The sequence below is a fragment of the Mobula hypostoma genome, chromosome 9 (assembly GCF_963921235.1).
Source record: "Mobula hypostoma chromosome 9, sMobHyp1.1, whole genome shotgun sequence".
NCBI classification, from domain to species: Eukaryota; Metazoa; Chordata; class Chondrichthyes; order Myliobatiformes; family Myliobatidae; genus Mobula; species Mobula hypostoma.
Window position 1 is genome coordinate 38,828,383 of NC_086105.1, and position 15,783 is coordinate 38,844,165.

The 15,783-nt window shown below is 39.7% G+C and overlaps 1 protein-coding gene across 2 annotated transcripts in view; it reads left to right on the forward strand.

Moving 5' to 3' along the window:
* The first annotated feature begins 9,535 nt into the window (after positions 1–9,535).
* Positions 9,536–15,783, forward strand: part of sult4a1 (sulfotransferase family 4A, member 1) — a 38,837-nt gene continuing 32,589 nt past the window's right edge. Inside the window, exon 1 of one of the 2 annotated variants that reach the window (XR_010019224.1) lies at positions 9,536–9,900. Coding sequence is in view for 1 of the 2 variants with exons in the window: in XM_063058116.1 (XP_062914186.1) it covers positions 9,732–9,900 (169 nt within the window). In the remaining variant the exon portion in view is untranslated. The remainder of the gene's footprint in view (positions 9,901–15,783) is intronic. The other variant, XM_063058116.1, reaches the window with a different exon arrangement.

Genomic DNA, 15,783 nt, shown 5'->3' on the forward strand with positions numbered 1-15,783 from the left:
CTCCACAACTACTCTATTGTTTCCCATCAGTCACCTTATGTACAGACTAGCATCATTTATGGTCATAAAATCAATCTATGTATATAAGCTATCTTATGTATTTATATTTATTGTGCATTATTATCATTACTACTATTTGTTCTTTATCTTATGTGTTCCTTTGTGCTGCATCAGATCTGGGGTTACAATTATTTCATTTTCTTTACACTTATGTGCAGAAAATGACAATAAGAAATCTTAAAATGAACAAACTAAAGGAAAGCGCGACTCTCTTAAAGGCTTAAGTAAATTGAAGAGACAGTTTTGGCCATCATAAAAGTAGTTGCTTGAGTTGTTGGCAGCAGAGGATTAGAGTTTGTTGTTATGTTTATATTTATCCTTATTTAATGTGCCCCATTCTGCATCATCCCAAATTGTCTTTTCAGACCAGTTTGAAAACTGCCAGGGAACTCCAACGATTCTGCCCCAGATTCTGAGAACTTCTGTAAAGAATGCTTCACCCTTTCAGTGTGATGGTACTCACAACCCCACCACTAGCACTTTAGCAGTTCTCTCACTGCTCCTTATCAAATAGATAGCCTAGACTGCTGCCATTCATGGTAAAACAATGCAATCCATGCCTGGAGTACTCTTGATTGCTCTTCATGGGCCCTGCAAACTCCTTCATTTTGGCAGGAGGCACAAAGCAAGCACTGCAGAGTGGTAGTGAGGTAGACAGGGGCATATGGAAGACAGATATTTAGGTATAATTTCAGTGATTAATATACAGATATATAACTTTGGTTTTGATTAAATGTGTAAACATGTTTGCCTTGTTAATTTGCTTGCTTCTAGTTTTCATAATTTATGCATAAAGGAACACTAAGATAATGAGTAACACAGATGAAAGCCATCATGGGGATTCAGGTTCCTATTCATTATAACTCATGGATGGTGAACATCACTGTGAGATCATTGCTCATCTCTACCTATTAATGTGGTTACAGAGGAGCTACCTTCCCATACTGCGCCAGCCTAGTGGATACGAAAACACACAGTTGAAAAAATATGTATTTCCAAGGCATATGAAATTATGAAGGGTATGTATAGGGTGAATGCACACAAGCTTTTTCCACTGAGGTCGGGTGAGACTAGAATGAAAGGGCATGGGAGAAAGGTGAATTGCATAAGGGGAATGAGGGCAAGTTCTTCATTCAGAGGGTGGTGAGAATGTGGTACGAACTGCCAGCAGAAGTGGTGATTAGGGTTCAATTTCAACATATAAGATAAATTTGGATGGAAGGGGTATTGAGGGTTATGGTCGGGTGCAGGTTGATGTGACTAGGCAGATTTGTAGTTTGGCATGGAGTAAATGGGGCGAAGGGCCTGTTTCTGTGTGGTAGTATTCTATGTCTGTATGACGCTAAGTGAGTATGTCAGTGAGTGTGATGGAGTCTGTCTTAGAAGTGTGAGAGTATACAAGCAATAGCTACCTTTGTTTCTACAGTTGATGTCAATGGAGAGTTTTTATAATGATGGGGAATTAGCTTCGTAGCAGTGAGACTGACATCATTGACACTATTACTGGATGCTTTGTGCTGAATGGGATGAAGAGAAGTCCAAGTAGGACTGAGTCGCTGTCTAATGTTGCCTTTGAACATAGCCTCCAGATACATTTATCATTGGAAAAGTAAAACATCCCGAGGAATAGTAGCACTTGTCAGTGCTCTTCTGCCATACGCCTTCTTCTCTAATACAAAGGCTGTGTCTTTTCCCCACCACTTTTTTTTTCAATGAGTAGAGTACCAACAGGACAATGACTAAAGCTTACTCAGTATATCTCTCTATCTAAGCTACCAATTTCTCTCAAAGATTTTTGAAAAAATAACCAAAAAGGTATAGGGGAGTGGATGTTGTCTGACTGGTTTTTAGAAGAGCTTTCAACAAGGTTCCACATGATAGGCTGATGTGGAAAGTCCCATGGAATCCATGGAGTACTAGTTAGGTTGGAAGCAGAAGGTGTTGGCTGAAGGTTGTTTCTAGGAATGGAGGCTGGTAACTAGTGGTGTGCTGGAACAGTCAGTGTTGGGACCATTCATATTCGTTATGTATATAAATGACTTGAATGCAAGTGCATGAGGTTTGATAAGTAAGTTTGCAGATGACAATATTAGGAGGTGTTGTTGATAGTTAGGAAACTTATCATAGATAACAAGGAACTTGATCAATTAGGGAAGTGGCTGAGGAGTGGTAAATGGATTTCAATACAGATTAGTGTTTAGTGATGTAAAGTCAAACGACCATAGGACATACTATGAATGGTAGCACACTGGAGGGTGCAATGGAACAGAGGAACTCAGGACTAAAAGTGCATATTTCCTTGAAAGCAGCATCACGGGTGGACAGGGTGGTACAAAAAGTGTTTAGCACACTAGCCTTCATCAGTCAAGGCACTGAGAATATGAGTTGGGATATTATGATGTTGTATAAATCATTGGCAAGGCCATATTTAGAGTACTGTGTACAGTTTTGATCACCCTGTTATTGGAAAGATGTGGTTAAACTGAAATTACCACTCACCAACATGCTTCCTGACAGAGCTGCTCTACAACCGATGCCATAACATATGTCATGCATCTGGCTCTGACACACCTAAAAAACAAAGACACTTATGTCAGAATGCTCTTTCTGGACTTCAGTTTGGCATTCAACACTACTTTTCCACAGACCTTGATGAACAAACACCTACAGCTCAGTCAAAGTACACCACTGTACAATGGAATGTTGTAGTTCCTAACCAACAGATATTGTCAGATAGTCATGATGCACAACCACTCCTCCTTCCCCATCATCCTCAACACGGGTTCCCCCCAGGGCTTTGAGCTGAGCCCACTGCTGTACACTCTGCTCACACATGACCGCATGGCCAAACACCCAAATGATCACCCAATCACATGCCACAACAATGTTGGGGCTCACCACCAGCAATGATGAGAGAAGGCCTGGAGCCAGTCAAATAATCTCTTTGTCAATGTCAACGAGACAAGGGAGATTGTTATCGACTTCAGGAGAGCTTGCATCACACACATCCCTCTTTACATCGGCAGCACAGCAGTGAAAATCGAGATCAGTTTCAAACTTCTGGGAGTGTACATCTTGTGTAACCTTTCATGGCTCAAGAACACAAACAGGAAAGCTCACCAATGCCTCTACTTTCTGAGGAGCCTGAAGAGAGCTGGATGATGCACATCTATACTCATTTCTTCAAATGTGCAGCAGAGAGCATCCCAACAAGCTGCATCACTGCATGGTATGGAACTGCACTGTGGTAGTGAGCAAGGCTCTACAACAGGTACTGAAAACTGCGCAATGCATCACTGACACCAGCCTACCTGCCATCAAGGACATATATACACAAAGGTGCCAAAAAAGGGCCAGTAACATCATAAAGGATCCTACCCACCTTGTTCATAGTCTGTTTGTCCCCCACCCATCAAGGAGGATGCTACATCACATCCAAGCCATGACCACCAGACTCAAAAGACAGATACTTTCCACAGTAAGCAGTAAAGCTGATCGACACCTCCAGCCACTAACTCACCCTCGACACACCCAACCACCACTACTTTATCATTTCCTGTCAGTCACCTTATGTACAAACACTCCGGTGCCTAGAGTCACTTTATGGACATACAATCTTTGTATATGATCTATCTCATGTATTTATATTTATTGTGTTACTTAAATTATTATTGTATTGTTTATCTCGTTGTGTTTTTTTTATTGTATTGGAGCTGGAGTAACAATTACTTCATTCTCCTTTACACTTGTGTACTGGAAATGTCACTAAACAATTTTGAAAAGAGTGCAGAAACTATTTACGAGGATGTTTTCAGGAGTAGAGGCCTGAGTTATATAGGGAGCAGCTAGCCTGGCTGGTTCTTAGTTCCTTGGTAAATACGAGAATGAGGTGTGACCTAACAGAAATTTTTAATGGATAAGTTAGATGGTTTTCCTCAGGCAAGGTGAGACCAAAGCTAGGGAGCATAGGCTTAGGGCAGGGGTTCCCAATTTTTTTGTGCCATGGACTAATACCATTAAGCAAGGGGTCTGTTGAGCTGAGGCTGGGAACCTGGCTTAGGATAAGAGGAGAAAGATTTATCCCATATGATAGATAATTGTGACCCCAACATTGACTCTTGAGAGAGCTAACTTTATACATGGTGCTGAATTTATGCTTTTGCATCATCCATATCAACATTATTTTGCTGTTTAGCCATTCTCCTCTATGATTGAATAGAAAGGCATTGGATGGATTGGTATCAAGGCAGCTTGGGAGGTATTAATACACACTTTTTCTTTGCAGATTATATTGCAGGGTAGCATGAAAACCATGTTTGCATCAAATGGTAGATAAATTGTCGTTTGGAAAAATGGATTGATAAGTGTCAACACATGGATTTTTTAAAAAGCAAATTGTGTGATAAATTTGATCTCTGAGATCTCTGAGGACCTAACCTGGTCCCAACATATCAATGCAGCTACAGAGAAGGCAAGACAGTGACTATACTTCATTAGGAGTTTGAAGAGATTTGGTATTTCAACAAAAACACTAAAAAAACTTCTATAGCTGTATCGTGGAGAGCATTCTGACAGGCTGCATCACCGTCTGGTGATTGGGCGGGGGGGGGGCTACTGCACAGGACCGAAAGATGCAGCAGAGGGTTGTAAAGTTAGTCGGCTCCATCCTGGGTACCAGCCTACAAAGTACCCAGGACATCTTCAAGGAGCGGTGTCTCAGGATGGCAGCATCCATTATTAAGCACCTCCAGCACCTTGGGCATGCCCTTTTCTCACTGTTACCATTGGGTAGGAGGTACAAAAGCCTGAAGGCACACACTTTGCAATTCAGGAACAGCTTCTTCCCCTCTGCCATCCAATTCCTAAATGGACATTGAACCCATTGACACTACCTCACTTTTTAATATATATTATTTCTGTTTTTACATGATTTTTAACCTATTCATTATATGTATACTGTAATTGATTTATTTATTTATTATTATTCTTTTTCTTCTTCTTCTTCTTCTATATTATGTATTGCATTGAACTGCTGCTTCTATATTTACAAATTTCATGACACGTGCCGGTGATAATAAACCTGATTCTGATTCTGATTGAACGCTGATGAAATAAATAATAAATGAGGATTTTGCAGGTGTTCTGTATTTTTTAAAAAAATGTGATTATGATAGCATAAATGAAATTCAGAGTGTGGATATGAAACTACTTCAAGTACAGGAAACAGAGAGTGTTCGATTTTATTGCACAGAGGGAATTAAATGGTGATGTTCCTTTGGGTTGATCATTCAAATAATTTTTTTGTGATCTAGATGAATTGAATTGACTTTATTTCTTACATTCTTCATATACATGAGGAAGTAAAAATTTTTACGTTACGTCTCCATTTAAATGTGCAATGTGCAATTTATGGTAATTTATAATGAATAGTTTGTACAACAGGACAGTCAATATAACATTGAAATACATTTGTATCAGCATGAGTTAATCAGTCTGATGGCCTGGTGGAAGAAGCTGTCCCGGAGCCTGTTGGTCCTGGCTTTTATGCTGTGGTACCATTTCCCGGATGGTAGCAGCTGGAACAGTTTGTGGTTGGGGTGACTCGGGTCCCCAATGATCCTTCAGGTCCTTTTTAGGCACCTGTCTTTGTAAGTGTCCTGAATAGTGGGAAGTTCATATCTACAGATGAGCTGGGCTGTCCGCACCACTCTCTGCAGAGTCCTGCAGTTGTTGGAAGTACAGTTCCCATACCAGGCAGTGATGCAGCCAGTCGGGATGCTCTCAACTGTGCCTCTGTAGAAAGCTCTTAAGATTTGGGGGCTCATACCAAACTTCTTCAACCGTCTGAGGGGAAAGATGCGCTGTTGTGCCTTTTTCACCACACAGCTGGTATGTACAGACCACATGAGATCCTCAGTAGTGTGTATGCCGAGGAACTTAAAGCTGTTAACCCTCTCACCACCAAATCCATTGATGTCAATATGGGTTAGCCTGTCTCCATTCCTCCTGCAGTTCACAACCAGCTCCTTTGTTTTAGCGACATTGAGGGAGAGGTTGTTTTCTTGACACCACTGTGTCAGGGTGATGACTTCTTCTCTGTAGGCTGCTTCATTATTATTTGAGATTAGGCCAATCAGTGTATTGTCGTCAGCAAATTTAATTAGCGGGTTGGAGCTGTGGGTGGTGACACAGTCATGGGTATACAGAGTAAAGGAGGGGGCTTAGGACACAGCCCTGAGGGGCACCTGTGTTGAGGGGCAGAGGTGAGGGAGCCTAGTCTTACCACCTGCTGGATGACTTGACCTGCATGTAGATGCATGGAGAATAATTAAGAAATAAGTAAATAGTGAGGGGGATAGAAGTAGGTTGAAGAGGAACTGCCAAATTGGAGAAGTATGTGGCAGATGAAAGACGATGTAGGGACATCTATAATGATTCATTCAGAAAGAAGAATGAGAGGAAAGAGGGTAACATAGATTAAATGGAAAAATAACAGAAATAAATATTTGGTGTATATGTACAAGAGTGAACATGATAGGACATTGATAAGAATGTAAGTAAGGACTGGGGACTCATGGGGCTCCAATAGGTGAATGAAGTTAAGAAAAACAGAAAAGTTGTGCTAAACTTTAAAAAACCAGGCTTCAGCCAAATATCGACATGTAAAAGTTTTCAACAGATACATAGAAACATAGAAAATAGGTGCAGGAGTAGGCCATTCGGCCCTTTGAGCCTGCACCGCCATTCAGTATGATCATGGCTGATCATCCAACTCAGAACCCCACCCCAGCCTTCCCTCCATACCCCCTGATCCCCGTAGCCACAAGGGCCATACCTAACTCCCTCTTAAATATAGCCAATGAACTGGCCTCAACTGTTTCCTGTGGCAGAGAATTCCACAGATTCACCACTCTCTGTGTGAAGAAGTTTTTCCTAATCTCGGTCCTAAAAGGCTTCCCCTTTATCCTCAAACTGTGACCCCTTGTTCTGGACTTCCCCAACATCGGGAACAATCTTCCTGCATCTAGCCTGTCCAATCCCTTTAGGATTTTATACGTTTCAATCAGATTCCCCCTCAATCTTCTAAATACGTACATGTCGCCCCCTGGTAAGCCTCAGGCTCGCTCAGCTCGCTTTCGTCTAGGGGGAGCAGCCTTCAGCCCCACCAAATAACAGACAGTACACCATATGCGATTAAATGATTACACTTTATAGATCTTACTGGAACTATGTAATTATTAGAGATACAATATAAAAGGAAAGTAAAAGGCGCCAGACTTATCAAAGTTCAACCACTTTGTGCACAACCATTGGAGCTCAATTAATGGAGTCTTCTTTCCACCATTCGATCCCCTCCGACCTTCTCAACCCACTGCCTGGGACTAACCACGGTGGTCGACCAGAGCACGTCCAGCACGTCCTTCCTCTTCGGTTCTCTTCCCAAAAAGCCCTGGGCCTCGGGCTCCCTCATGGGTCCGATCCTCGCCCAGCTTACAGCATCGCATCTCCTCTCTCTGTTCCCATCACACCTTCTGTCCAAAGCCCACGAAAACAATAGCTTACAGACACACAAGAAAGAATAACATCTATACCAATTGGTTAGCAAATGAATACAATTCTCGTTATCAGTAATTATAACCCAAACAAGCTGCTACCGTTAACTCAGCAGTTAACATTACAGAGAAACCATTTTATTAAAACATAACAAAGAAGACATTTTATTAGCCTTAGCAGTAACATAAAAGAAACCCCTTACATACAGTACTTGCGTTTAGATGTATAATAAAATACAAAGAAAAAAAGAATATTTTCAGTGCTAGATTTTAGGTGGTTTGGATGGCCTCACTTTTATCACACCAGGGTCCTGGTTCTTCCACTCCCTTTAACATACTAGGTCCTAGATTCTTGTGTTCCCTTTCCACACATTGAAACCCTTTAACACACAGGGGCTCTGATTACACTGGACAACAAAGATTTTGCTTCCTGAATACCTTTAGGTGTATCTTATGAATTTTGGGCTACTGATCATGAAAATCACCATGAAATTTCTGTATCACACTTTTTTTTAAAATAAACTTATGTTTATTATTTCAATTCATAATTCAAGTCAATTAAAATGTTGCCTACAATGTAAACTGGAAAGTTTCCCATCTTGTCCAGGCATGATTGGGCATGCTTAAGTGACATGGCTGCTGCATGGCAGGGCAGGTTTTAGTAATAATTATTGGGTTCAGGACTGTAAGGATGGAATTTGCTATCACTAGGCACAAAAATTTCTGTGAGGGATTTTGATATTTGAGACAGATGCTTCCCAGAATAACTGATGCCAAGATTAAGGAAAGCATTTTTGTTGGTCCACAAATCAAACCGGTCATCAATGACAGACAAGTTGAAGAATTTCTAGTGGGACTGGAGAAAATCACATGGAAGGCATTCAAGGAAGTTGTTGAAATTTTTCTTGGCATCTACAGAGCACCAAGCTACATGCAGCTGGTTGAAAGCATGATTCAAGCATATAAAACCATGAAATGCAACATGTCACTAAAGATTCATTTTCTGCATTCCCATTTAGACTTCTTCCCTGCAAATCTTGGTGCTGTTAGTGACAAGCATGGTGAAAGGTTTCCCCAGAACATTGTGGTCATGGAGAAAAGATACCAGGGCAACTGGAATCCATCAGTGCTGGCGAATTATTGTTGGACACTTGCGAGAAGCCCCAGACACTGAGTACAAATGAAAATCTTTAACAACATATTTTTAACTTAGTTGAACTATTGCAAAGCATCAGCGCCATTATGCAATTAAACACATTATATTCAATAAAAGTTAATTTGTTGTTTCTCCAAATTCCTACGTGATACAAGTAGTCTGAAATTATATTTTTGTTCATCTTCAAGCAGTCTATCATAAACAAAAAAAAATTCTGAGGAAGCCACACTTGAAAAAAATTGTTGTCCAGTGTTATCGTACTCCCTTTACATTGGGTCTATAGTTCCTACGTTCTTTTTAAACTCACTCGGATCTTAACTCTCGAAACGGAGATCTTCCATTCCCCATGTTTCTTTTAAACCCACCAGCGCACTATTTCCCATGCTCCCTTTAAACCTACCAGATTCATTAAAAAAAAATGTTGAATGATCTGGGAAACCTGCCAGCTTGGCACCTCTAAAGCCCTGGTATGTGGGATTAACGGTACTTAGACATGAAACCAAGACGAATGCCGGACCAACCCCATAATTGTTCTGGTTTTGGGGAGACCGAGTTGGGTACAATCTCAAACTGCAATAAAGTCCGGTAGCCCGTGAAAGAATTGAAGTAATGGTCATTTTGTGTTTTTACTTTGTTTCTTAGATTTCCATATCTGCGATGATCGCAAAGGATAAGTTAAAAAATATTTAGAAATGATGCGGCATGAATGGGAATGTCCGCACCTAGAGGAAAGTGAACGGTGGAGGTGGGAGCTTTGTTTTATTTGTCGGCCGAGTAGGAGTGGGTGTGCGCACCTTTAAGCTGGCGGGGGCTGCCGGAGCCGGCGTAGTGCCGCTGCTGTTGCAGAGCGAGGAGTGGGGCTACTGCGGAGGACCAGCACGATCGTCAGCGCTCGGTGCGTCGTGAGACCGCTTAACCCCCCACTGCCACCCAGCACAACCTTGCAGACCGAGCCCGGGAGGATGGCGGAGAGCGAGGCAGAAACACCCAGCACTCCGGGCGAGTTCGACAGCAAGTACTTCGAATACAATGGTGTGCGGCTGCCTCCGTTCTGCAGGGGAAAGATGGAGGAGATCGCCAACTTCCCGGTCAGGAAAAGCGACATCTGGATCGTCACTTATCCCAAATCCGGTAGGAACTCCCCTTCCTTACCTGGACCCTTCCTTATCCGCTCTTTGATTTCACATCTCTCGTCAACATCAAATCCCCATCCTTCCCCCACTTCACCCCATCCCCCATTCTCCCCCCTACAGCTCCCTGTCCTTCCCTCCTCCTCTCTCCCCATCTAACCCTCATCCTCCCACCAACCGCCATATTCCTCTCCTTCCCCTATACAACTCCCCCCCATCCGCTCCTCTGACCTTTGTCATCCCCAGCCTCACCATACTGTACCTCGCCCCTATGTCAAGCTGACAGTATTCAGGTGGTATTTTCCTTCCCTCATGATATAAAATGCTCCTGAGATCAATGGAACTGTACTTTGACAGATGTGTGATTTAACTGGCTGAACTAGACCAATTTATAATGTAGAGGCAACAAAATTGCAAGTGTCGGCCTTAAGACCAAAGTATGAGTCACTCACCATCGATTACAGTTTGCATATTGAAAACAGCTTTGGGCCCCCTTCCACATGTGCAGAGGAAGGTGAAATAGTGATGGAGCTTGTTTACATGGAATTTCTGCAGACCCACCATTGTCGGTGTGTGAGCAGCGGCCAATTAAACGAATGAACAAAATGTGGAAATCCAATTTTAGTCCTGATTGCTTTGCATTTGTTATGTTGTTGGGAACTCCTCTGCAATGCAAAATTGTAGGCTCCGATGTAGCGTGCCCCTAAATGTGAGCTTGTGATGCAGCTTACCTAGTGACAGAATGATTGATGGGTCTTAGCTTTTGGAGCGCACCCAATTATTCTGTGTATCGTATCAATGGAAACGTTGAATAACATTTTCAGCTACAGTACCTATTGCAATTTAAGACCACTTTTAGCAGGAAAAGGAGGCTATTTATACCAGTACACCCATAAGTTTATAACAGTCTCACATGAGGACAATTTTATGATGTTGTTATGTTCCAGCAAAGCCAAATGAATTTACTTCCAAGTTTACCTTGGTTGGAAATGCATATGCTGATATTTGAAATTTGATACGGTTTTGCAGGTTACCATGACAAGTACACTTTTTTCCTACATTGGTAGGATGATTTTTTTTTAAAAAAAGGTAACAGCAACTTTGAAAATAAATGTTTCTATTCCTGAGATCATGGAGCCAAATTTACCTTAGCTCTTGCTCGTTGCTTCTGTACCAGGCTGCGTATCAGTCTGTGTTTCAGTAACTTCTCCAGTATAAAAAAATCCTGGAATGATTTATAAATAAAAACAAAATATTTAGTAAAGCAGCAACAAATGGAGAAGAAATGACTAATGTTTGATGATTCTTTGACACTATTTTTAAATAAACAGTGACAGCAGTGGAGTTAACACTTACTAATTTCATTATCTTAATAGTTTTGGGGGAAATGTGAGATCACAATATTTGCACCATTTTTCTGTAACTTTAGCTTTTAAAATATTAGACGGTGATTTTTCTGCCTTGGCTCTGGCTTTGTTTAAATTATGATTTTATTTCCAGATTCAAGTCCCACTCCAGAGACTTGAATACAGAACTTTAACTTTGCACTTCAGCGCAATTCTGAGGGTCTGCTGCGCATTTTGAAATGTCTTTTTTAGTGAAACTAAGACGTTACCTGCTTTCTCAATTGGACAAAATAGATCTTTAGCATTACTTTGAAGAAGAGTTTAAAACAGATTCCCTGAACTAGCATCACAAACTATCTGTCATATTGTTATACATTGCAAGAAGTATGCTTTGCAAGTGCTTTATTGGTTGAAAACATTTGAAAGAGTTGTGAAAAATGCCAAATAATAGTTTATCTGTCTTTAATAGTTTAATTTTGGACTTTCTGTAGTCCCTGATAAATAAGGGAATCAATGAGGAACTATAATTTTTCATGTTAGAGTTCAGCATTCTGAGGTAGCAGATGTCTTTACATTCATGCATCTGGGATAGAATGGTATAATTGGTTGTGCAATGAAGCAGCATCATATCCTGTTACAGCTTGTTTCCATAAATCATCAGTATGCCAGGCAATAGGCAGGATTCTCTAGCAGCCTGTTTTTGTTATGTCCTTGTTTTTCGTGACCTTGTTCCTATAATTCATTTGTTTCTTTGCTGAATTCCTACCATTGTCAGGTAGTGATGTTTTGTTAGGCCTTTAGAGTCGGTTGCAAAAGCCCCAAGTCTGCACTGAAAGATGCAGCATTGTAGTAAATTGCCATCAGGCTCATTGCTGCAAATAAATCAAACAAATTATTTTTCAAGAATTTCTTCACAGCCTGTCTCATAAATGCCTTGCTAGATGCAGGTAAATCTAAAGTTCAGTGAAGCCAAATTATTTGCCTCATAATCTAGGTTACTTCATTGACTTGCATATTAAAATCAGGAATGATTTAGAACTGCCTGCTCACAACTGAGAAAGCAGGGCTGATGGGTATGCTCAATAATGCATCATGTACAATTACCCCATTCTAAATGACGCTCTCAATGCTATGAGCAGGAAGTAACTGTTGACTGGAGGTGATTTTATCAAACTTTTACCCTAGTAATTTTAGTGGCATAATCACCTTTTTTTTTATTTGTTCCTGTAAATCACAATTCAGTACAGGAAATTTACTGAATTCAGTGACTTAAAAATCTTACTTATTGCACATTTTTCCCTTCCATTATTTTGCCCCTTGCCAAGTTTAAAAATCAATGATTATTGAAATTTAAATGTAAAGACAAGTGATGATGCAGTAGGTTAGCACAGTATCCTGTCACGTCGAAAAACAATTTGGATCTAGTCTTGAAGTTATCTTTGTTTAATGTAAGGGTTCAGGGAACTATGGAATAAGCTTGAATAATCTCAATCCTGAATTGCTGTATGGCACATATTAACTTCTATTGACTGTCATATTCACTGAGGCCATAAGAGGTTTGGTGTGGAAAATGGGGGGGAAACACCCTGCATCACAGAGTGTAAAGTTAAGACAGGAATATTTATTGTACAGAAGCCAGTGTTATTAAAAATGATTAGTATAGGTAGTGATACCAGGACTGAATTTTGCATTCCCACAGCTAATGTCCTTCACAATAAATACAAAATGCACTCAAAATATTATCACAATTTAAAAAAAAGGTAACTGTGTAGACCTTGAATTGCAGAATGAAATTTACTTTAAAATAAAGCTTCAAGTTTGCAATAAGTTTTGCAATAATTTCTGTCTGACAATATTTTTTCCACATTTATTTATTATAAGGTGCATTTTATCAGTTAAAAATTTCAGCTGAGGAGTTGAGAAGCATACCAACATCTTCATTTTTCTAAAAAAAAGCAAAACTCAATGAAGCAGTAATTTAGTGATATAAACAATCCTAGTATGCAAGCTTATTAGCTATTGTTCTTTAAATTATGGCAAAAGTCCACCGTGGATTTGTCATCAGTGAAGAGAAAGCACATGCATAAATTTTGCCTTGTATCTTTTTCAAACCAGTTTTCTACCTTTCTCTTAACTTCTTTCAATTAATCTCCTTTGTGATACCTTACCAACGGTTTGTAAAAAATTTCTGTAGGCAACATCAGCTGTGTTTTCCCATCTGCTATAGCTGCCAACTCCCTCAGGGAACTTATCAAGGTGTCCTCTAAAGTCTTCCTTCTGAAACAGAGAAAACTGATCCTAATTATTGTTTTTTAATATCATGTAATATTTTAGGACAATGTTCAATTAATTTGCTTTCGTTGTGAATGTGTACAGAGTATATAACATTTCAATCTGAGAATATCCTGTCAATTGAGAGTCAAAGGCTGAGAGCTGGGCCTGAAATAAATGCATAGAAAAAGTAACAGCCTGAGAGTTACCGGATTTACAGCAGCTTGTGTTTCTCCTTAAGCAAGAATTATATAGGAAAATAAAGTTTGGTGCGACTCAGGATTATACTCAAGATTACATTGAATTCAGAAATTTTAATTACGTTACAGATTACATTTCATGCTTAATGAAGAAATAAACAATAATCATCATAAAAACATTTTTTCAGCATATTGACCCAGTATTTTCCATTTCTTCCCCCCCATTTTGTTTGAGCGACACTTCTTTTCAAACAGAGACAGCTCCTACTACATCTCTAAATTTGTCACCAGCTCATTCACTTTTCTTGATGACTACCTTGGGATGGAGCAGATCATATAAAGACAAGGTGGGGGAAGGGGGAGTTGGTGAACCCTTTATTTCATTTACTCATCATTAAAAAGCCTCTCTCGACAACACTGCCCATCTCTATCAGTCTGCCAATGCAACAGTTATCAATGTCTGTATCATATCCAGAGTTGAACATTCAAAGCTCAAAGTAAATTTATTATCAAAATACATAAATGTCATAATATACGACCCTGAGATTAATTTTCTTGTTGGCATTCACAGTAAATACAAAGAAACACAATAGAATCAGTGAAAAACTGCACACCACTAAGATGGACAAATGACCAGTGTGCAAAAGACAACAGTTTGTGCAAATACAAAAAAGAAAAAAATCAAAATAATAAATAAATACATATTGAGAACATGAGTAATGGAGTCAACTTCTCAACGTATCAAAAAGCCAAAGAGAGGTCTGTTGTTGAATTTGATGCAAAACATCCTCCTTCTCGTCATGAAATTTTAAATGCTCAGTCTTGCGTTTAAATTCTTTTATTGCTCAATCTCTGTATCGCACTGTTGCAACATTTCTTGGTTCCTCTGCTTTTTTTTCACTCCTTGGTTCTGTGCTCTTGGCCCTTTCTGAATTCACTCTTTTAAAAATCCCCCATGATATGTTTTGTAACTCTAAAACATGAAAAAACTAATTGAAACAAAACAAAAACAAGGAGCTGGGAATAACTTGTAAATGTTAGTTTTTTTTACTTTAAGTGAGGTGCATGTTTGATGTAGTGGTGTGATGACATATACCGTTCATGTAACCAATAACAAATTATATAAACTACAAAGAATATTTAATCAAACAATATATTTATAATATTAGTCAAATATTACTGAAATATTAAATACACAACACTCCACTATTTCACTTTCTTTAAAATCCTCTGTTGAGCCTCCTCGTTGATATTTGGATCATATCTTCTAGTATCTTTCTGTTTGTCTTGGGATTTGGATCTTTGATGATATCTCTGATATACTTGTCTTCCCTACATTTGCTCTATTTTTTGTTGTTACTACCTGCAATATGGTTCTTCTCTCATACTTTTTGCTGGGGATATCAAGCTGCAAAATGAATTGTGTGAATAGTTGACCATTGTTCAGTTTTGCCAAATGTAGAGGATTCGATTCTAAGAAGGTTGCAGGTCCACCTCTGTCTTGAACACAAAATGCAGACCAACACTTCATTCCGGTACCGAGGGAGTGTGACACCGTTGCAGAAGCAGTCTTTGGAGGAGGCATTAGGCAAATTTCAGCATTCCGTCTGAGGTGTTTACAGAAGGTTCCTTTCACCCTTAAAAACTCTTTCAAAATATTAATCCCATTGCCAGCACCACTGAAGTTTAAAGTGCTTTGGAGAATGCTGTTGTCACAAAGATCTCTGTCAGTGCATATAGTTGCCTCTTTCTTTTTCTATCTCCTTCTCTCTTCTCCCAGGTAAAAATTTCTGCACTCTTAAATTTGCCAGTTTTTGCTTTGTGTTGAAATTTCATGTACTATATGATAAACGTAGCAAGCAAAGCAGGGTTATGTTCCTTGGACTGCATAGCATGGAGGCAGAATAGTATTGTTGACACTTGTAAGGCAGAAAACAGTAATAAATCTGACATGGCATTTTCTCAGTTTTATTAGTGAAACAAAACGGCTAGCTGAATGGCATCAGCAAGGAAGGCTGAGAGAATGATGCAATGCAAAGCACAGAGCACAAACTGACATGCTACTGG